Raw genomic sequence first — 21,513 nt, forward strand, 5'->3', positions numbered from 1 at the left:
GCCCACCCTGTAATTATGTAAAAAACACAGACGAGGTTGGAAAGGGAAAATGAGTTTTCTGTGGTGAGGCAGAGACACTGCAGGGAGCCCTTCCTCCCTCGTGATGTCTCTTTACCTCTGACCGCCTGAGTCATTAAAACGTAAGCACCATTCACCTCGAAGCCCGTGTTTCTTCCGGCTGTGCTTGTGGTTGCAGATGTCCTGGATGTTTTGCACCACGTCCCCACTCAGGCCGTGCTCCCTCATGGCCGCCAGCACCTTCCTGTCCATCAGGTTATGAGACCGGAGGCAGTTGGCGTAACTGCAATTCCCCCGGGTGAAGTGTTCGCAGATGTGCAGCCTTTCACACGGTGGCTGCTGGTCACAGATCTGTCCTCGACCTTCTCCCTTGTAACTTTTGCATATCTACAGAAAAGAGAACAGCGGAGACAAAACACTTTTCTCTATCTGCCGCACATTCGTTAAGGAAAGTCCGACTATCCAAACATTTCTGAAGCAAGCAGCGATATACCAAAGGGAAAAAAAATGCATGCATATTCCATAGTCTTTCATGAATTATATTCAACTGATTGTTCGCTGGGGGCAGAGAAGGCCTGAGGACTCTCTAAAAGAAACGCGAATTTGATGCTTTGGAAGAATCAAAGTAAGGTTGGCCAGCTACAGACGGGATCAAATAGGACCCAAAGTGAGCCCTGCATTATAAGGGCACCCCAAAGAGGAAGGCCCACCTCTGGATGTCAACTCATTCCGCAATTAAAGGACAGGTTGATCTTACCTGCTACTGTTGAAAATCCAGACCCCGGTCTCTGCTAGGCAGAATGTGGATCAGCCAAGAAAGATAATTCTTATATGTCTATGTAAATATACATATCTACATATCTACAAAGATGTAACTCTTTATCTACGGGGATGTAGTTGTTATGGGAAGGAGGGCAGAAGATATGTTATGTCTGAGACCAGACCATGTAATGCAGGACTGGAAGACATTAGTTTAAAAGTCTACAACCTAGTCCTGGCCGGATAGCTCAGTTGGTTGGAGCGTCATCCCATACACCAGAAGGCTGCGGGTTCGATTCCCAGTCAGGGCACATACCTAGGATGCGGGTTCAGTCCCGGTCAGGAAATGTACAGGAGGCAACTGATCAATATTTCTGTTTTTCCCTCTCTCTCCCTTCCTCTCTCTCTAAAATCAATAAACATATCCTCAGGTGAGGACTAAAAAAAATAAAATACAAATAAATAAAAGATCAAAGTCTGCAAACCTAGAACCACCTCACTTGAATTACTCACCCCCAGCCTCTGTTTCCCTTGATATAAAAGAGAAAAATATCTCCTCTGCGTACTTAAACCACATTGTTAAGCAGATTCAATAATATAACATGTGAATGTCTTGTGCAAAATATAAAATGTAATGCACATGTTTGAATCATCACCCGAGGAATCTTAAAGATCAAAACATTTGTAAGCTGCTTCAACAGACTCCACAAACCAGATCAACTTATCTAGGTGGCAAAGACAGGGACTCAGACTCTAGCCACAACAAGTCCGCCACGCAGACAAGCTCTAAAACCAGATTCGAACTGCCACTGCTATAGGGCCTATGATCCGGGCTCCGATTCTACAACTGCAGTTCTCAAAGTCCTCCCTCGACCGCTGCATCAGCTCCATCAGAAACTTAGGAGAAATGCAAACCCCATATCCTATGTTCTGGAGTCAGAACCACCAGAGGTGGGGCCCGACATCTTCAAGATTTTATTTATTTATTTTTAGGGGAAGGAAAGAAACATCAATGTGTGGTTGCCTCTCAAACACCCCCTACTGCAGACCTGGCCTGCAACTCAAGCCTGTGCCCTGGCTGGGAATAGAACCAGTGACCCTTTGGATTGCAGGCCAGCGCTCTATCCACTGACCCACACCAGCCAGGGTCCCAACAATCTGTGTTTTAACAAACCCTCCAGGTAACTCACACTAAAGCTACAGGACTAGTATCCCAGAGACTCTAGCAAAAAAAGAACAATTAGCAACTCCAAAAACGATAGTTTTAACATTCCTACTACCACGCTGATGTTTAAGTTCGAATGCTCCTGGCCTTACGTAAACCGGAACAAACAAAAACATTAATTCCTTTCATGAGGACATTTCAATTTCACACGTTTATATGCCAGGGAAGTCAGGCTTGTCTGATACTTTAAGATTCTAAAAAAGTGCCCTGGCTGATGCAGGTCAGTGGATTGGGCGTGGGCTGGGACCCAAAGGGTCACCGGCTCGATTCCCAGTCGGGGCACATGCCTGGGTTGTGGGCCAGGTCCCTGGTGCGGGGCGTGTGAGAGGCAACCACACACTGATGTTTCTCTTCCTCTCTCTCCCCTTCTCTTCTCCTCTCTCTAAAAATGAATGGGTAAAATCTTTTTAAAAAAAGATTCTGAAAAAGTGAACATTTTGAGGTTTTTAGGGCAGGGAGCGTGCCATGTTCACTGCCACCTCCAAGGTCTGAGTGCCCCCCACCTGCTGACACTCCGAAGTGCAGTTGAACAAATGCAAAACGAACAACCAATGGAGTGACACAGATGAATCAAACACCTTGTCCCAGGTCACACAGGTAGTTAGTGGCTGAGTCAGGACTTTGAGACACGGAAGGACCACCCTTGACCAAGTTTTCGTGAAATGAGCTGAACCTGGCTGACCCATCCTGCTAAAACCCCACAAAAATACCCTGCTCGCCCTGACCAACGTAGCACAGTGGGCTGGGCACTGTCCCGAGGAGCGAAGGGTGGCTGGTCGCTTCTGGGTCAGGGCACAAGCCTGGGTTATGGGTTCAGTCCCCGGTCAGAGCACATACAAGAGGCAACCGTTCGATGTCTCTCTTTCACATCAATGTTTCTCCCCCTCTTTTTCTCCCTCTCTTCCCCTCTCTCTAAATTTTTAAAATCTTAAAAAATTTTTTTGCTCTACTTCCCCAGCATTTTTGAAGAGACACATGCTAACGATGCTCCGGTCAATTGAACACTAAAGGAACTGGAGACTGGTTGCAGTCTCCAGTCTGTGACCTTAACCCTGACCAGTGAGTGGTAAATGGCAATTCAGTTACTAGCTAAAAATAAACTTCAGGCCAAACCTCCTCACCCCACCCACTAATCAGGAGTTCTAAATTCCTAAAAGGGAAAGAGGGTCAGATGGCACGGCCTCCTTCGTGGACTCTCTGTGATGGAAGGATGACAAGAGCACCCCCCCAGAGGGTCTTTTGTCCGTGGGCTTTTCTGGGACCCCTCAACAGAACCTTCTGGTAGGTTCTTAATTGCTGACCTCTTCCCCAGAGAATGAAGAGCGGCTACTCCACTTCTACAGGGATTGAAACAAGAAGTCCTTGGTGATTGTGGAGAACTGAAGCAAAGGTCAGACTTCATGAGGGGCCTTTGCAAACCTCCGAGTTTAACACCAGACTAAGGGTGGACCACAAGTCAGCGTTCTTCTCAAGTGTCACAACCAGTCTTCTTCGCATTGTTCCTTCACGGGAAAGGGAAAGGATGCCTGTTTGTCAACGGGACCCTGAACGAAACTGGTATGTACGGCATCTCCCCGCGCTGGCGGCCATAGGGGACGGGGCTGCACACAGGCCAAGGGCCACAGATACCCCAGAACCTCTAAGCCCTGGGCTCCTGGGATCGGAGGCAAATCCAAATGCCTGGATGAAAGAATGCACAGGGTAGGGAGAGGAAATGGGATGTATTTTCCTTCCCTCTTCTTCCTCCCCAAACATGTTTTTATAGATTGCCTTGCATGTCTCTCTCTCTCTCTCTCTCCTGAGCTCAGTGGTCAGCTCAAAAACACCCCTCAGGGCGTAAATGTTTAAAATCCTCAGAGAAGCACACGGGGCTTTGAGTCAAAAAGTACTGAACCCGCCAAAGGTCCCTCATAGGTATCCTGTCAAATATAATGGCACATCTGGATTTCAACCTTGCTTATCTTAGCTCCATCCCTCCTACCCACTCCTTTATGTTTTTGTGCCTCTCTTTCTGCATGAGGCTAAGTTCTCTACTCAGAGACTTTTCTCAGGTCAGATACCCTTCTTTAAACAGCACTCTCTGATTTTCAAGTTAATATTTCCTATGGATGAGAATGTTAATTATCTGCCATTGTCTCTATCTTTCTTCCAAGTAATAGCAGCTCCCAAGTTTTGTGGACACCTGGTTACCCACACAGAAACTACATTTCCCAGCCTCCCTCCCAGCTAAGTGTGACCACGTGATATGCTCTGACCAGAGAGATGGGAGCCAATATGCTGAATACAATGTACGGGTCGCATCTTTTAAAAAGGAAACTGCCTCCCTTCCATTTACTTCTGCTCTCAGACCACTGGGCTACCTGCCTGCCTACATCCAAGGCAAGACCAAAAGTTGGCCGTTTTCTGTAATGGACCAGATAGCAAGTAAACATTTTAGGCTTTACAGACCATTCAGTCTCTGTAGCAACCACTCAACTCACACTTGTATCAAGAAAGCAACCATAGGCGATATGTAAATGAATGAGTGTGACTGTATTTCAACAAAACTTATTTATAAAAACAGATGGCAGGCCAAGTTGGTTCACGGGCTGATATTTGATGACCCCTGATTTAGACCATCAAGTAACAGTGAAATAAAATTATATTTTATTTGAATCACTAGATTTTGGGGTCCCCTTGTTACAACGGCTTAGCCTGTAACCTCAACCAATATACCGTCATTTTTCCAAAACCTTCATTCAAAGCTCACCTCTTCCAGGTGGCCACCATGATGGAAAGTATCAATTAGTCCTACTGCATCTTTGGATACAGTTGCTCAGATGCAGTTGCTTCGGATCACACTTGCTCAGACAGGGCTCCCTAGCAGACTAGGAGAGGTGGTACTCCAGACTCAAATTCTTATAAAACTTCAAACGGGAAGGAAACGGCTGGAATCTTTCAGGTCACTCAATAACACCCACTTGTTGGTGCAGAGCCCTGGTGCTAACTTCGAGTTTTTCCCGGTCCCTCCTCCGGTATATCCGAGACACAACACTGTCAATTATGTATTCTTCTTGCTCCGTACACCGAGGAGCCCTAACTTACCTCGGGCATAAAGAAAGGGTCATTCTGGATGAGAAGCACTGCTAATTCTTCTTGGTTCAGTCCAGAGATCTGATGTTGCTCCAGAACTTTAAAGTTCTCTTCTGAGAGCACTTCGTGAGAATATTTGCATAAATTCCTGAAAGAAAATGGCAACCGTCAGTACTTCCAACTGAAAGGAAGACATGAACAAAAGAAAAAGAGAGAAAGGAAAAGAAAAAAGAAATCCTCCAGCAAACTTTCAGTCATCAAAGATCAAGACCACACCCTTTGATTACCAATACAGACTGATCCTGCTTAAAAGGTACACTTTAAAAATAGATCACCCTGGCTGGTGTTTCTCAGTGGATTAAGCACAGGCCTGTGAAGCAAAGGGTTGCCGGTTTGATTCCCAGTCTGGGCACATGCCTGGGTTGCAGGCCAGTTCCCCAGCAGGGGACACATGAGAGGCAACCACACACTGATGTTTCTCTCCCACTCTTTCTCCTTCCCTTCCCCTCTCTCTAAAAATAAATAAATATATTTTTAAAAATTACAAAAACAAAAATAAAAATATACACTGATGAAACAAACACCTAGATGGGGGAGAGAGGGCTGTATTTTTCACATCTATACTTTACATGATGGCAACACTTCCTTAAACGGTATCTCCTCTAGCACACATTAACAATGTGAGAAGAGTAAAAAAATTAGCAAAGAAACTCAAACCAATTTATTAGAATCATTGCCCATTGACAGCCAAAGAATAATCAGAACAACAACACAGCTACGGACTGACAAGCAAGTCAATGAGAAACCCGAAATCCACTTATCAACGATTTTAATTACTGGAAATTGTTCACTGCTTTATCTCGTCTTTGTCTTACACACCGATGTATACCTGTGTGACTCGTGACTGCAAAGGAACAGAACAAGCTCTTCATTGTCTACATCAAACAGCTCTAGAGAAAGAGATGATAACTCCCTTCCCATTAAAGCTTTGGTAACTTAGATCAACACTATCCTGCCAAAAGAACTTTCTATGATGGTGGAATTGCTCTCTCATCAGAACTTTCCAACACAGAAGTCCAAATGCTTACGGAGCACTTGAAATAGAGCTAGGTGGGCTTGGGAACTGAATTTTCTCTTTTCCTTTAATTAATCTGCACTTGCAAAGCCACATACCTTGTGGCTACCATACAGAACATTAGATCTTGCCTCTCCAAAGTGTGGTGGGAGAATCAGCAGCACCATAATTACCTGAGAGCTTGTCAGAAATTTAGACTCTCCTGCCCTGGCTGGTGTGGCTCAGTGGACTGAGCGCCCGGCCTGAGAACCAAGAAGTTGCTGGTTCAATTCCCAGTCCCGGCAGATGCCTGGCTTGCGGGCCAGGTCCCTAGTAGCAGGCACGTAAGAGGCAGCCACATGTCAGTGTTTCTGTCCCTCTCTTATCTCCCTCCCTTCTCTTCAGTCTCAAAATAAATAAAATCTTTAAAAAAGAAAAGAAATTTAGAAACTCCGACCCTACCCCACTCCTGATGAATCAAAACCTACCTTTTAACAAAACCCCCAAATGATGTAATCACATTAAAGTCCAAGAGGCACTGATTTAAAATATTTTACTTATTTAAAAAATATTTTATTTACTTATTTTTAGAGAGAAGGGAAAGGAAGGAGAGAGGAAGAGAAACATCAGTGTGTGGTCCTGTCTTGCACACCGCCTACCCAGGACCAGGCCCACAACCCAGGCATGTGCCCTGACTGGGAATCACACTGGCGACCCTTTGGTTCACAGGCCAGCACTCCATCCACTGAGCTACACCGGCCAGGGCCAAGAGGCACTGATTTAGATCACTGAGAAGTCCAGAGAGCACTGATGTCTTCATCAGACAAGCAGAGTTTGACAGTTGTCAGTGTCCACATAAGACACTCATTCCACATTGTACATTTTAACAGACATACGCCATTCTAAAGTATCGCCTAAGTCCTCAGATTTATGATTTTAAGTTATTCATGATGGAATATTCATATTTTCTACTTTGCAAAGCCACTATTCAATTGTCAGGCGGTCAGGTGATGGCCAGATTTTCACTATAGAAACCGTGTGGCTACAACCACCTTTGTACATAAAACCTTTCTCTCTGACCCGTTCTTCTCCTGGGAAGAAGAACTGTGTCCCCAAAGGACACAATTATTTTCTCGGCAGCCTGTGTTTCTCCAGAAAACATACCCATGTGTGAGTGTGATTATTTCCCTACAAGCACATTGACATTGTTTTATTATTTTGCTTCTTCACTAGGTAGGAAATACTTGTATTTTTAATTTGCACTTAATAAGTAAATCTCTGCCTTTATTTATCTTGTTCCATTTTCATTATTGAGAATTAAAAGCTTTCTTTTCATAGTTCTTTCATTTCCTAAAGTTCAAACCTTTATGTGTTGCCAGTATTATTTTTTACTTCATTGTTACAAGTAAACGGAAATGCAACTGACTTTGCGAAATTATCTCATTGAAATTGATCATTTGTTTTTAAATGTAAACTAAATATTAACCTTTTGAAAGTCATTTATTCACATGCTGCCGCCTGTGTGGAAGGCATTTCTGAAGCCCCGCCCCCGGAACCGCCTTCAGATCCAGCTGTGCAGCCACCTTGAAACCAGACCAGCCCTCCCACACATCTTCCCACAGGGTCAAGGGCAGCTGGTCAGGCTCTGGCGACAGCTCTTTCCCAGCCATTTTCTCCTGTGGCCCCAGCTTTTCGTGTTCCCGGCACTCCCTGATAAGGCTGACCTGCATCTCTGCTGGCTTTCGGGTTCTGGGCTTCCAGATAACTGTCCCCCCCAGCACCCCCCACCCCCCAGGGCCCTCAGCAGCTGGGCTAAGACTCCACCTTATCACTCCCCCAAGCCCCATGGGAGCGGGGACCTGAAGAGAACCTACCTACAGCTGGGAGAGCCCAGTCTCCAGCCCCAAACAGAAAGCCCTTCCACACCAGGTACATGTGTGAGCCTCATCACCTCTTAAGGCATCTCAGTCACTGGCCATGGTCGTGAATGATCCCCTGGATCTGGGGCTGAAAATGATCTGGACCAAACGCCCCACCACTAGCTAGACAGAATCTGCCCTCCGGCTCCGAGGTAACTAATCAAGTGTTAATCAGAGGGAATTAAGAATCTTCGCTTTTCCTTTAGCTCCTATCCAGACATCCTGAACATGGACCCAAGGCCATGGCACCTCTCCTGTGGCCAAATCAGGGTCCCAGAAGAGGACCCAGCCCTCTCCAGGTCCCAGAGAGATTCCACTCTGGTCACACCTGTGTCTGTCCTGTCCTAACTGAAGAGCGGGGCATTTCCAAGGTCCCCGAAGTCAACATTTCCTCTAAATAACCAAAGGCAGCCAGGCAGCCTAACGAGGGTCCCACTGCCTGAACGCAAAGGAGGAGGCTCCCCGGCCTCGGCCCCTCCAACCCCCGCACCCCCAGCCCACCCTGTCCCCGAGCAACACGCTGCCCAGCTGAGGGCCCAGTTTCACGTCTCATTTCCCTTCTCCAAGCTGCTGGCTCCTCTAGATCATGCCGTACGCACACCTTGAACCCTGCCTCAGTCTGCAACATCTGTGTCTACCTGTGGTCTCTGACCGGCAGCCCCCTTCCGTCTCCCCACATTCCTTAGACTCCTCCCAACTTCTCAGCAGCTTTACCTCTGCCCTCATTTCAGCATATTGATCACCCGGGAGGAGGGGGGCAGAGTGCGCGCTCACCTATTTGGGAGAAGACCAGAAGCACAGAAACTAACATTTATCACGTATTTACTAAAGGACAGGAACTTTGCGCCCGCCATTTGATTTAGTCATCGCAATAATCCTGTGAGGCAACAGTTCACTTTTTACTTTGGGAATCCGAGGCTGGAGAAAATGAGAATTCAAAGGTGACTCAAATAAGATCTGATCACTGAACCCAGGTCCCAAAAAACGCAAACCAAAAACAAATCTGGAAAAACAAAAACAGACATCTGAAACCTCTCCAAATCAGAAAGGAAAAAAAGAAGCCATTCTGGATTACTTAAACATTGTTCCCCTGGACTACAGGGAAAACTGAGAGCAGAGTCCCAGGAGACAGAATGCGTGCAAACCACGTAAACAGCGTCGCAGGGACACCGTACAGGATGGAAACTCTTTCTTGTGACTGGTGTGGAGGAGGCAAGCTCAGCAGCTCGGGACTCGGTTAGGGGCCAACGGCTCCGTGTTTGGGTTTAAGGTGGCAGAAGCTTCCTTTTCACTTTCTTCTGATCGCTTTGTCTCAGCTCCGGCTGCAGCTCCAGCTCCCTAATACTGGCTAGGATGCTTGAGCCAAGAAATGATGTGACATTCTTCCCCCCGGGCTACTTGGGCTTCTCTGAGCCACTGGCTCTGAAACTGAGGTCCCTGGGCAGACATCACCTGGGAGGCTGTCGAAATTCCCAGACCTGGCAGGTGTGTCTCAAACTTTTGTCCACATCAGAATCCTCTAGAGGGTTTGTCAGAATGCAGATTGCTGGGGCCCCCCTCCAGTTTCTGATCAGTTGGTGCGGGGGGAGGGCCTGGGAGTTGGCATTTCTAACCAGCGCCTGGGAGATGCTGAGGCTGCTGGTCCATTAAGTACTAGGTTCAAGGTTCCCTTCTCCAACAAAGGACAACAGCACCACAGAAGGTTGGTGGGTAATCCCGCAGAAGCACCACGGGACTCCCCACCTTCTGCAACAGTCAAGAGCTTGCCTATGAGACCCTAGGAACTAACTGCCCAGGGAAAAGAAGTGTTTACAGAACGCTGCCTACGCTTGGAGTAGATAAACTCCAGTCCAAACAGCCGGAACTGGGGTAAAAGATAGCCTTTAAAAATGGCAAAGATGGCCTTGGAAGATGCAGACTTGTCTCTCTCTCAGGAATCTCACGCCAGAAGCTTCACTACGAGTGAGCTTTTCCCTTGGTTCTTCCAGCCACAGAACAAAATGTTATTTTAACTCTGGCACTGCATCCTCCCCCACCTGGGATGGGGCCTAGGCTGGGGGTGGCCGGCATCCCTGGCTACATCTAGTAATCAACGGGGGAGTGTGGACCGAAACCAGGCCACGTGTTGACCCTGACTGTGCTCCCGGAGGACTGCGTGGCAGCAAGTTAAACCTTCCTAACAAAAGATGAGTCACCGTGGGTGGTCATGTCCTTGGCTGGTTTTTTTTTCCCCTAACAAAGGTCAATCTGTACCTTAACTGAGCCTGTCTGTGGTCTTGCTTTTTTTTTTGCACTACAATGCCTGGTAACATACCTTTGCAATAGCAAAGTAAAAGTCCTTTTTCCGGGTCCCTCAAAGTACAACCACCACACCAGAGCTGAGACGCAAATCATCCTCTGTCACTATTATCGTGGTCATTGTTAAGTGTTGATTCTACTGTATCCACCTCTGTAAAAATGTGTCCGTCTGACTTTTTTTTTTTAAGATTTTATTTATTTATCTTTAGAGGGGAAGGGAAGGAGAGAGAGAGAGAAACATCAATGTATGGTTGCCTTTCATGCATCCCCTGCTGCGAATTGGCCTGCAGGGAACTGGCCTGCAACCCAGGAATGTGCCCTGACTGGGAATCGAACCTCGATTGTCTGGTTCGCAGGCCCGAGCTCAATCCACTGAGCTACACCAACCAGGGGCTCCGTTTGACTTTTCATCCAATCCCAGAGTTCCCCGCTTTGCTTTCACTCCCCTCCCTAATCTATCACCAATGGATTTCATGTAACCCCTCATGCCTCCTCTTTTGATTGTACTATATGAAATTCGTTGCAAAACTGCCATTCTCTGGAGCATTTTCTCAATCTCTTGAGATTTTGCTTCCCGGCAACTGTCATCAGTTTGGCTCCAATAAATTCAAAAATATCCCACAGGTTTGAATGTTTTTTTCTACTGACAGGGGTACTCAGAACTACCTCAGCCTGGGCCGCACCCGCAGAGACCAGCTGAGCTGCCCAGCGAGACCCAAGGTGACTGCTTTGTTGACTGCTGTGCAGTCGAGGGTGGAGAGGATCATTGGCCCACCTGTCAGGTTAGACTCTAGGTGGGGTTCCTGGACCAGACGTCACCTGTGAGCTCCTACACTTCACAGGTTGGTCGGCACAGCAGTCAACACAGCACCCGCTGTCTGCCCAACCAGACCAACAGGAAACAGGAAAAAGACAATAACCCAAGGGAAAGCCTTGCTTTTTGACAGCAATTTGTGTCAAAATACCCCTTCCCTTCTCTCTCTCCCCACTCTGCTTCCCAGGACACCACATTGGGCTGGGGGAGGTGGGGGGGAATAGTCTGATAAAAACAAAGAGGCAGCTAATTTGTACAGAAAACAGGAAACAGCTCACCATGACGTAAGTCAGGTGAAAAAGGAACCAGGATGTGTGAAAAATGAAATCGAGAGACTGCTGGCCTAAAGAATCAAACGTCATCAGTGAAAAATCCTAAAGAAGCATTTGTGTTAAAGCCGCGATGTTCCTGTCCTCCGTGTTTGTACTTCTGATGTTCAAGATTAAATTGCCAGGCGGGGTTGGTTCAGTGAATGTGGAACCCGTGGTAAGACGGGAGACCAGAGCAGGCTGGTAGAGAGCACAGGAGCAGGGTCAGAACAACGGGGTCGGGGGAGAAAGGGCGGAGCTGAAGGACTGGGCCTGCGGTAACCACAACTGTAGCACCAGGGACACACCAGGTGCAGAGAACACAGCTGACTGCAACAACACAGAGAGCACAGGGTGCAGACCTGCTCGAGCTGCTGGCAGCTGGAGGCCACCTGGAGACAGAAGTGCAGCTGGGAGGCTGCAAGGCTCTGGGCAGCAGAGGGGAGGGGGAGGGGTGCGTGGAGGGGACAGGTCCGCTGAGGATGGGGCAGGTGGGTGCCTTCTCCAGGAACTGCACACTCTCGCGTGGGACCAAGGTGGCAGCTGATGCCACCCCAACAATCGTCTTGTCACGGCGGCCACTCTCCTCAGTCTTCACTTGTTTCCCCAGTCCCCTAAATTACTGGTTCCCTAACTTGGCTGCGCACTGGAACCACCCAGGGACTTCAGGGAAATCCCAAGCCATACCTCTTACCCGTCCAATCAGAATGTCTAGGGAGTGGGAGCCGAACAGGAGCGTTTTCTAAAGATTTTGCAAGTGACTCCAAAGAGCAGCAAAAGTTTCGGAGCCATCGAAATGGAGAAAAAAATGTAGGAAGTGAGAAGAGTGAAGAAGAGCAGGGGACAGCGGCGCCACTGCCAAAACCTCAACGACTGGATAAAGTAGCACAGACAGGGCTCCCTCCTCACACAGGCCTTTCGCCCCCTGCCCAACCCCCCAACATAAATCCCCTTGGAAGTTAAGAACATTAAAATAACGGTGTTTGAGGATTCCTTTAGACAGAAAGGAAGGGGCAAACGCTTCTAGAATATTTACTGTTTGTACCCAAGAAATACTTCTCTCTCTCTCTTTTTGGCACAGCACAACAAATTTTAATGTCTCCCCTCTGGTGTAGGGCTAGGGGAGGTAAAATTACCCACTTTTGGAGACACCCCAAAGGTGGCCTGGCATTTCTGTATGGAAGATTTGGTCCAACGTCTCTCTGGCTTAGGCCACAAAAGGCACGTAAAGCTGGCTCAGCTGCTCTGGGCTGGGGCGGAAGCTGAGCGGGGAGGTGGTCTGGGGAAGGTGGGCAGCCACAGGGTGGGCTCAAGTTCTTGAGGACAGAGGTAGTTGGTCCCAGGTGGATGCTGGGGCAGCCAAGGGCAGCTCGAGACTCAGGCTGGGTAGAGGCCACTGCGGTGGCCCGTGCCTGCCCGGTCCACAGCTCACTGCTCTGTAACCACAGCCGGACCTCCCTCCGGCCCCGGAAGGGTTGACATTCCTGCTGATGTGGAAACTGAAGTCTCCTCGAATGTTGCCGGGGGGCAGTCACAGCTGAGTCACGATGTCCTATCAGGGCTCTGGAGGTGCAGACCACACTGGGGGCCTTTTCAGACCTGAAGCATCTTCATCCCCTCCAGCCCGAAGGCCCTTCTCTCGAAACGCAGAATCACATCCCCAACAAGCCTCCAGGGCCACCGGGGTCTGCTCCTGGGGGCAGGAAGACCCTCTAGAGCTGGGGCTCATGAGCAGCCTGGGATCCAAGGGCCCGTGAGCCGCACAAGAAATACTTCTTGGTGGGGTGACTGGTATGTCCACAGTTTTCTGTGTATCTTGTGATTCTATTACCTATAAGTAACGAATGGGTCACCCTAACCTTGGAGAAAACAGTTCTTTCTTCATCTCTGTTCACTCTGCACTAAAGAATCCATTTCTCTCTTATTCCTCCAAGCCACGAAGCCACAGAAAACCTTGTCTCTGCCTTCCGCCCAGGGGTGCTGCTCCTCACATACGGTTTCTGGCAGTGTGGTTCCCAAACTTCTGAGAAGGAATCCTTAGGTGGACGGTTAAAAGGCAGATTCCGGCCCCACCCAACTCCTGCTGCCCCAGAAGGTCTGACCTGTGACTTGGGAATCCGCGGTTTCCTAAGTTTCCCCCAGGTGATGCCGATATACAGCCTTGTTCCAGGAAGTACTGCTGCAGCTGGGGCCCACCCATGACTGCTCCACCAGCGTGTGGGAGAAAATGTTGCAACTTTTTATATTTATTTTCTATCTAAAAGAGTAATAAAAGAAGCTAAGAGTAAAAAAGCTTTTCGCCCTGGCTGGGCGAAAAGTAGCTCAGTGGATTGAGCGCGGGCCTGTGAACCAAACAATCAAACAATCGTGGTTCCATTCCCAGTCAGGGCACGTGCCTGGGTTGCAGGCCAGTTCCCAGCGGGGGACGCATGAGAGGCAACCATACGTTGATGTTTCTGTCCCTCTCTCCTTCCCTTCCCTCTAAAGATAAATAAATAAAATCCTTAAAAAAAAAGTTAAAAAGTCATTGCCTGGATTGACAGCAGTGGAGGGAATTAACTGGTTAATTTAGAAGGGGCCCAAGAGAACCTGTAGGATGGATAGAAATTTTCTTTGTCTTGATGGTGGTGCTTACATGGTGTACCCACCATTTGTCGGGCCTCTTCAAGTGCACATGGGAGCATTTATTGTGCATAAATCATATCTCAGTAAGGTTGATCTGAAAGTTATTTTTAAAGGTAAAAACATTACCAAATATTTAATATACACATTAAAAGTTATATACATTATATTATTAAATAAGTATTCACATAATCAGAGTACACGATCAAAATTTCCTCTATTAGTCCTGACCCGTATAGCTCAGTGGGTTGGGCACCATCCCGTACACCGAAAGGTCACCAGTTCGATTCCTGGCCAGGGCACAGGCCTGGGTTGTGGGTTTGATCCCTGGTGGCGGTGTGTACAAGAGGCAACTGATCACTGTTTCTCTCCCTCTCTTTTGCCCTCCCTTCCCCTCGCTCTAAAAATAAACAAAAATAAAATCTTTTAAAAAAATTTCCTCTACTGATAGGCAAGGAATCAAAATGTTTGGAAACTCCTTGCCTAGGTGACCTCCCAGTTGGTCTGAAATGTACTGAAATCTCTCCTCAGTGGGTAAGGGTTCAAAGATCATTAAATGGGCCTCTACTCTCTCCTCCCAGAGTTCAGCTCCCCTGCTTCAACTCGGTTAAAACTGATTTCTCACTGGGCCTGAAATCCTAGGTCCTTCCGGATTCTTTTGCTCCTTTTCCAGCCTCATCCCAGGGCTGTGCCATTTCAAAGCAGCCTATAGGGAAAGGTCACAGATACCTGTCTGAACAGAAATGTGGTCAGAAGCAGTAAGCAAATCGGAACGCTTCGATGGAAGGAAAACAACTCTATTCTTATTTTAAATATTTAATCTTGCTGTCTCTACCTTATGTCAAAAGAAAGGAAATATTTTGTTATCAGATGCTTATTTGTCACTGAGATTTTATCCTGATTCCCAGTATCACTTCTAATGTCGTGGTTTCTGAGGACTAACGTCTGCAGAAAGTGAGTCAAATTGGATCAAGTCAAAATAAAAGTGAAAACAAATCTAAAAAGAGAACCAAAAGTTCCAAATAGTTCTTAAGGGGTACACACACCTTTGTGCTTTCATGTCGCAGAAAACAGCCTGTCTCCAAGGCCACAGACCTGACAACATGACCCCACGGGCAGAGCACAGTTAGTAACAGAACGAACTCCCAGGGAGACAGACACCTTCCGGGTAAACACACCTACATAAACGATGCGTGACATGCAGAAGTAAAAGGCAAACCCTGAAAACTGTGCTAAGTGAAAGAAGCCAGACACAGTGCAACACACCTGGTATGATTCCGTTTATAGGAAACACCCAGAATAGTCCGACCACGGGCAGATGGTAATCAGAGGTTACCTCGGGTTGGGGAGGGGGAATGAGGGGGGCTGCTGATGGGGAGGGCCTTCTTTCTGGGGAGAGGGAAATGCTCTGCAACGAGGCAATGGTGAGGGTCGCACGACACCGTGAATGTACTTCGTGCCACTGAACTGTACACACTTTACAATAAAAACAAATAAAAGCTGCCTGGCTGGTGTAGCTCAGTGGATTGAGCGCCGGCCTGCAAACCAGAGGATCGAGGTTCGATTCCCAGTCAGGGCACATGCCTGGGTTGCAGGCTGGTTCCTTGCAGGCCAGTTCCCAGCAGGGGATGCACGAAAGGCAACCATACATTGATGTTTCTCTCCTTCTCTCCTTCCCTTCCCCTCTAAAGATAAATAAATCTTCAAAAAAAAACATAACAAAAAAAACCAAATAAAAGCTATTACAAAGACAAACAGAGCACCAAGATGGCAAAAAAAAAGCCAAATGCAAATAAGCAACAACTGAAAATTAGACACCAAGCAAGACCAACTTTAAACACAAGCATTAGGACTTAAATGTTTGGCGCACCACGGTTACAGTAAAACAACGGAAAATCGTCTAAATTTCAATAATGTGGAAGTTGATACGTAAACTATGTGTATTCATACAAAGGAAAGCCACACGTGGGAATGAACGACAGCGGTCCCTCTCCCAAAAACTGTGAGGCTGGGGCAAGATAAAATAGAGATCCATGCACCCAACATCTAAATACTTTAATTAATCAAGTTAAGAAATGGCTCAATAACATAAGTTCTCTCTTCCGATCTTTTTTTTATTAAAAGATTTCATTTATTTTCAGAGAGAGGGGAAGGGAGGGAGAAAGAGAGGGAGAGAAATATCAATGGGAAAGAGAAACATCCATTGGTTGCTTCTCATACACGCCCCAAACCGGGGACCTAACCTGAATGTTCCCTGACCAGGGATAGAACTGGCAACCCTTGGCTTTGCTGGACAACACCCAACCAACTGAGCCACACCACTCAGGGGTCTCTCTTCCTATGTTGACAGACAGATTTTCATAAGTCTGGAAGACTTATGGAAACCAGCCTGGAAGGCCAGGCTGGAATTTAGAATTCTCAGACTCTTCCGAGTTCTACGGTAGGACAGAGCAGCAAGAAGAAGGTTCGGCATGGCCCCCGGCTCCAACCCTCCACTTCTCTTCCCAGCCCAGGCTCGGCGACACACTGCTCACGTCACCATACAGAGGCAATGGACATGCCAGCCCGATTCCTCCCACGTGTACTAAGACCCGGCGAATAAGTCCAGAGGCTCCAGAAGTAGCCTTGGGAATTCCAAGGTCACAGGCTCAATTCCAGGTCAGGGCACATGCTTCTGTTGCAATCCCTGGCCGGGGCATGTATGAGAGGCAACTGATCAATGCGCCTCTCTCACATCGATGATTCGACGCTCCTTCTATCTCTCACTCCCTTCCCCTTCCTCTAAAATCAGTAAGCACATCTTCAGGCCAGGATAAAAAAATTTAAAACATGAAACACCTTATGATCTGCAAGCCCACTCCTGGGTATATACCTACGGGAAATGAAATCATTATCTCCAAGAGGTGTCTGCAGTCCCGTGCTCGCTGCTGCAGTGTCTACAATAACCGGCACGTGGAAACTGCCAAGTGCCCGTCAACAGCGGAAAGGATAAAGAAAATGTGGTATAAATGTATCCTATGGAACATTATGCAGCCACAAAAAGAAGAAAATGCCACCATCGGTGACAACACCTATGCACCTAAAGACATTATGCTAAGTGAAATAAGCCAGTTACAGAAAGACAAATACTACGTCATCTCCCTTAAACATGGAGCCTAACAAAAAAGCCAAACTCACAGAAAAAGAGAGGAGAATCGCCAGGGGTGGGAGGAAGGATGTTGGTGAAAGGGTACAAGCTTTCGGTTATAAGTGGATGGGTTTTGAAGATCTAAGGCGCAGGATGGTGACTATAGTTAATAATGATGTATACTTGAAATTGGATGAGAGAATTGATCTTAAGGGTTCTCACCATGAAAAGGGGGGAGGAAGTGTGGCTCAGTGGATTGAGCGCTGGCCTAGGAACCAAAGGGTCGCTGGTTCGATTCCCAGTCAGGGTATATGCCTTGGTTGCAAGCCAGATACCCAGCTGGGTGCATGCATGCAAGAGGCAAGCACACATCAATGTTTCTCTCTCTCTCTTTCTCCCTTCCTCCTCTCCCTAAACATAAATAAGTAAAAATAAATAAATAAAATCTTTTTTAAAAGGGGGAAGCATAAATAGATAAGGTGATGGATAGTTTAATTAGCGTGGTTGAGGGAATAATTTCACAATGCATAGGTATGTATCAAAATATCACACTGTATACCATAAATACATACAATGTTTAGTAGTCAATCTCACTCTCAGTAAAACTGAAGAAATAGAACAGTGTTTGTCTCTACTGATTACCTCTATCATGGGGGGTTTCATAGTGTAATATTTTATTTCTGAAGCTGATTTGTGGGTACACAGCCATTTACTGTAAGTCTTACATAGTTTCATAAGACTTAAATATCACATAATGCACATTTTAATGAGAAAACTCTTTTAAAATTGAAACAGACGGCATTGCCCTGGCTGGTGTGGCTCAGTGGATTGTGTGCCGACCGGAAAAGTCACCGGTTCAATTCCTGGGCAGGGCACATGCCTGGGTTGCAGGCCAGGTCCCCAGCTGGGGGCGTGCAAGAGGCAACCCACTGATGTATCTCTAGCACACTGATGTTTCTCTGCCTTTCTTCTCCCTCCCTCCTCCTCTCTCTAAAAATAAATAAATAAAGTCTTTTAAAAACAAAAAAAGATACCATTTTATACCCTTCAGATTGGCATAAATCAAAAAAGTCTGATAATACCAAGTGCTTGTTGGCCATAAAATGGGGGACCCTGGGATTCTCAAACATGAAAGGAGAAATTGGCACAACCACCTTTAGTAGTGATTTGTTCTAATCTGGAAAAGCCGAAGCTGCACGACCATTCGACCCAGCGATTCGACCCGGGGCATGTACGACACGTTAGCATTTGCTAACGGCGCACCCTGAGGTTCTTGCCAGGAGCACCAAGTGATGGGCGTGCTCTGGGCAGCATGGTTGGCTGGAGCCAAAACTTGGAAATATCCCATATACTCATTATTAGAGGAACAAGTATGAATCGTGGTAAAAATCAGATGATGAAATACTACACAGCTGTTAAAAGTTAGTAACACGAATAAGATGTCCAAAACCTAACACTGAGAGAAAATTCTAAAACACGTAAAACAATACTGCATTTCGTATGTGGATATAATGAACATTAAGTGAGGAAATTATGAAATTACAGAAAGGCGGGATACACATCCCAATCATGACTGAGGCTGCTTCTGGGAAGAAAGGGGAGCAGGACTGGGGAAGAGACAAAAATAATAACCTTAGGCCCACTATGGCTTTCCACTGTATTTTAGAAGAAGCAGAAATGAAAAATGTAAACACTGCTTATTTCTGGAAGGTGAGTTATGAGCTTATTACATTAATATAACTTGTTGCATTATAAACTCAGAATAGATATACTCCAGTGCTTGTTATATTATTCTTTGCACTTTTCGGGGGGGGGGAGGACTTGGGGGGGTCAATTTATGAACGAGTCAGCTAATCCTCTCCCCATCTACCTACCCCCAGCCAAAGCTTCAGTGAACGACAGGGGCCAGGCACGCAAACAGGAAAGAGCACGGAGGAAACCGCCATGTTAGCAGAAACCACGAAGCTGGTCGAAGACACAGACAGCCTGCTTTAAGCAGAGATCACGCTTGCAAAAGCCATAACTTGCATTCATGCAAGATTACACTTCACACAGCCATTTGACCACATAAGTAGCTCGTTAAGAAGTTACGCAGCTCTAGGTTCAACACCAGCCCTGCCAGATATCTGCGATGTGGCCTTCGGTAAATTTCACAACAGCTCTGGGCCTTATGTTACAATGGGGCGTACAACCCCTGCACCTCAAGGATCCTGGTAAAGACTAACTCTCCCTTCTCCAAAGTGCTTATCAGAGTGCTTGGTGCACAGTGACTGGTTCAGTGAATAGGTATTGTGTATGTCAGAAGTGAGATAAGAACCGCACCCGTGGGCCTCTATTTCAGCAAAGCAGTTACAAACAACCAAACTGATGCAGCAAAGCAAGTAATCATTCAACAACAAAGCGAGTCCTGGTGTTGACTAAAAGGTGTGGCTAAAAGCAATGCAAGAGACAAGATGGGAACTACAGACTCTGAAAGATCCCATTTTAACAGCACTACAAAGGCAATTTTATAAATCCAGCAAAGTGCAAACTGTCCTCAAATAGAACAGTTTACCAAACTGAACCGGTAATCTCAAGGTGGGTTCCAATTGGTCAACTGATCCCAATAACCCGTAATCCACAAAGAAAGTTCTTAGACTCCCTCACTTCAAGTTTTAGAAGATAAGGTCTTACAAGTTTCTAAGAAGGGGAGAACATTTTTAAAAAGTACTTGGAAAAAAAAAACACATTCTTTTCCAGGCTTTGAGCCAAAAAAAATTCTTCATTATTTTAAGGACACAATGTACATTAGTGGATTAAAAATTCGTAATTCTCAAATTCAAAAGGGATGCAAAGTAAATTTTAAAAGTTAATAAAAAATATAGCAACCCATAAATGTACGGAATAAAAATTTATCACTTCACTAAAATAAAAGTAGACTTAAATGAACTCCCCAAAGGAGCCATACAAACTTCCACGGACCAAATTATCCCTAAACTACATACATTCTTTTAAAATACAGAAAAGTGTAGGTTAGCAACCTAAATTATAAGCTTAAAATGGTTTTGATGTTACAAACCAGACCAAAAAAAAAGTTCACAAAACAAAAAGCTAAAGTTTCTAAAATTCATAAGACAAAAAGCTAAAGTTTCTAGAAGTTTGTGTATAAGAAACCGAAACAAAGTTTCTAAATATATTGGATATGTAATATATTGAAACAATTATGGATTAAGTCTGTATAGGTTTTTTCCTGAAAAGGCAAGTCATATTATAAAACAATCAGGAAAATTCAAACTAACTGGAAATTCAATGAAACTGAAATAGTAATTGTAAAAAATGTGATCGCTGTACCATGATTACGTTAATAAAACAGAGTCCTTATGCTTTAGAGATACTAAAGTATTTATGAAGCAAAGAAACATTGGAGATGGGGACAGAGATGGATAGGAGGGAATAAATGAAACAAAACTGCCCATATTTTGAAAACTGTTGACCCAAAGTGATATGTATAAGGGGTCCACCATTCTCTTGTTGCTACTTTAATGTAATTTAAAAATAGCCACAGTAAAAAATAAATAAAAGCAGCATCTGTATTTAAAACTTAATTAGGTTAAAAGCCAGAGCTAGTTGGTGAAAACGATTTCACAATAGAACAGAAAAAGAGGTAACAAAGCCTTCCAACCCTTACTCGGTTTAGTGCTAGAATGTTCCTTCCTTTTCTTTCTATCCTCCCCCTCTTCCCTCCGGTCTTCCTTCCTGATGTCATCCGTTGCTGTGACTTAGCTGTCTCCCTCTGTATCCGTAACTTCCCCAAAGCCAGACATACTTCCAAATTGGTGCCTCACAACATAGTCAAGAAATATTTTTCAACAACGAAGCATATTCAAGCACTTTAAAAATTTTTTGGTTTGCCCTAAACAAGTGATTTTTAAAATAATACATTATCTATTTAAAACACAACTTATACATATTGTATTACACATTAGTGGGGGTGAGTAATCTAAAGCTTTCCGCCAACGAGTGCACGATCGGAAGTTTGAGGACCATCGTTTTGGACACTGGGACGCCATTTAAAGTTTCTGAGGAGGGCAAAATGTGAAAAGTCCTATATTAAGAAAAATAATGGAGCAGAACGCCCCGGGGAGAGAAAAGATGGGAGAAAGACTACAGTGAGAAGCAATCGTATACTAACTCCACAAGGCATTCCTTCAGAAGTGAGCTGGGCAGCAGGACCCACGCAGGAAGAGGATGGGGGACTTCAATAAGAGGACTTAGTGATTAAAGTATTGTGAAGGATGACGAAGGGCTTGGCGGGGGA

The 21,513-nt window shown here is 45.9% G+C and overlaps 1 protein-coding gene across 2 annotated transcripts in view; it reads right to left on the reverse strand.

Moving 5' to 3' along the window:
- Positions 1-21,513, reverse strand: part of ZC3HAV1 (zinc finger CCCH-type containing, antiviral 1) — a 60,125-nt gene that overhangs the window by 37,444 nt on the left and 1,168 nt on the right. For both annotated transcript variants that reach the window (XM_037159267.2, XM_037159268.2), the window contains exons 2-3: positions 5,087-5,222; positions 156-405 (exon numbers count right to left, since the gene is read on the reverse strand). In XM_037159267.2, coding sequence (XP_037015162.2) covers positions 156-405; positions 5,087-5,222 — 386 coding nt within the window. The remainder of the gene's footprint in view (positions 1-155; positions 406-5,086; positions 5,223-21,513) is intronic.

Source organism: Artibeus jamaicensis, unplaced genomic scaffold (assembly GCF_021234435.1).
Source record: "Artibeus jamaicensis isolate MK-2021 breed Jamaican fruit bat unplaced genomic scaffold, CSHL_Jam_final scaffold_2172, whole genome shotgun sequence".
Taxonomy (NCBI): Eukaryota; Metazoa; Chordata; class Mammalia; order Chiroptera; family Phyllostomidae; genus Artibeus; species Artibeus jamaicensis.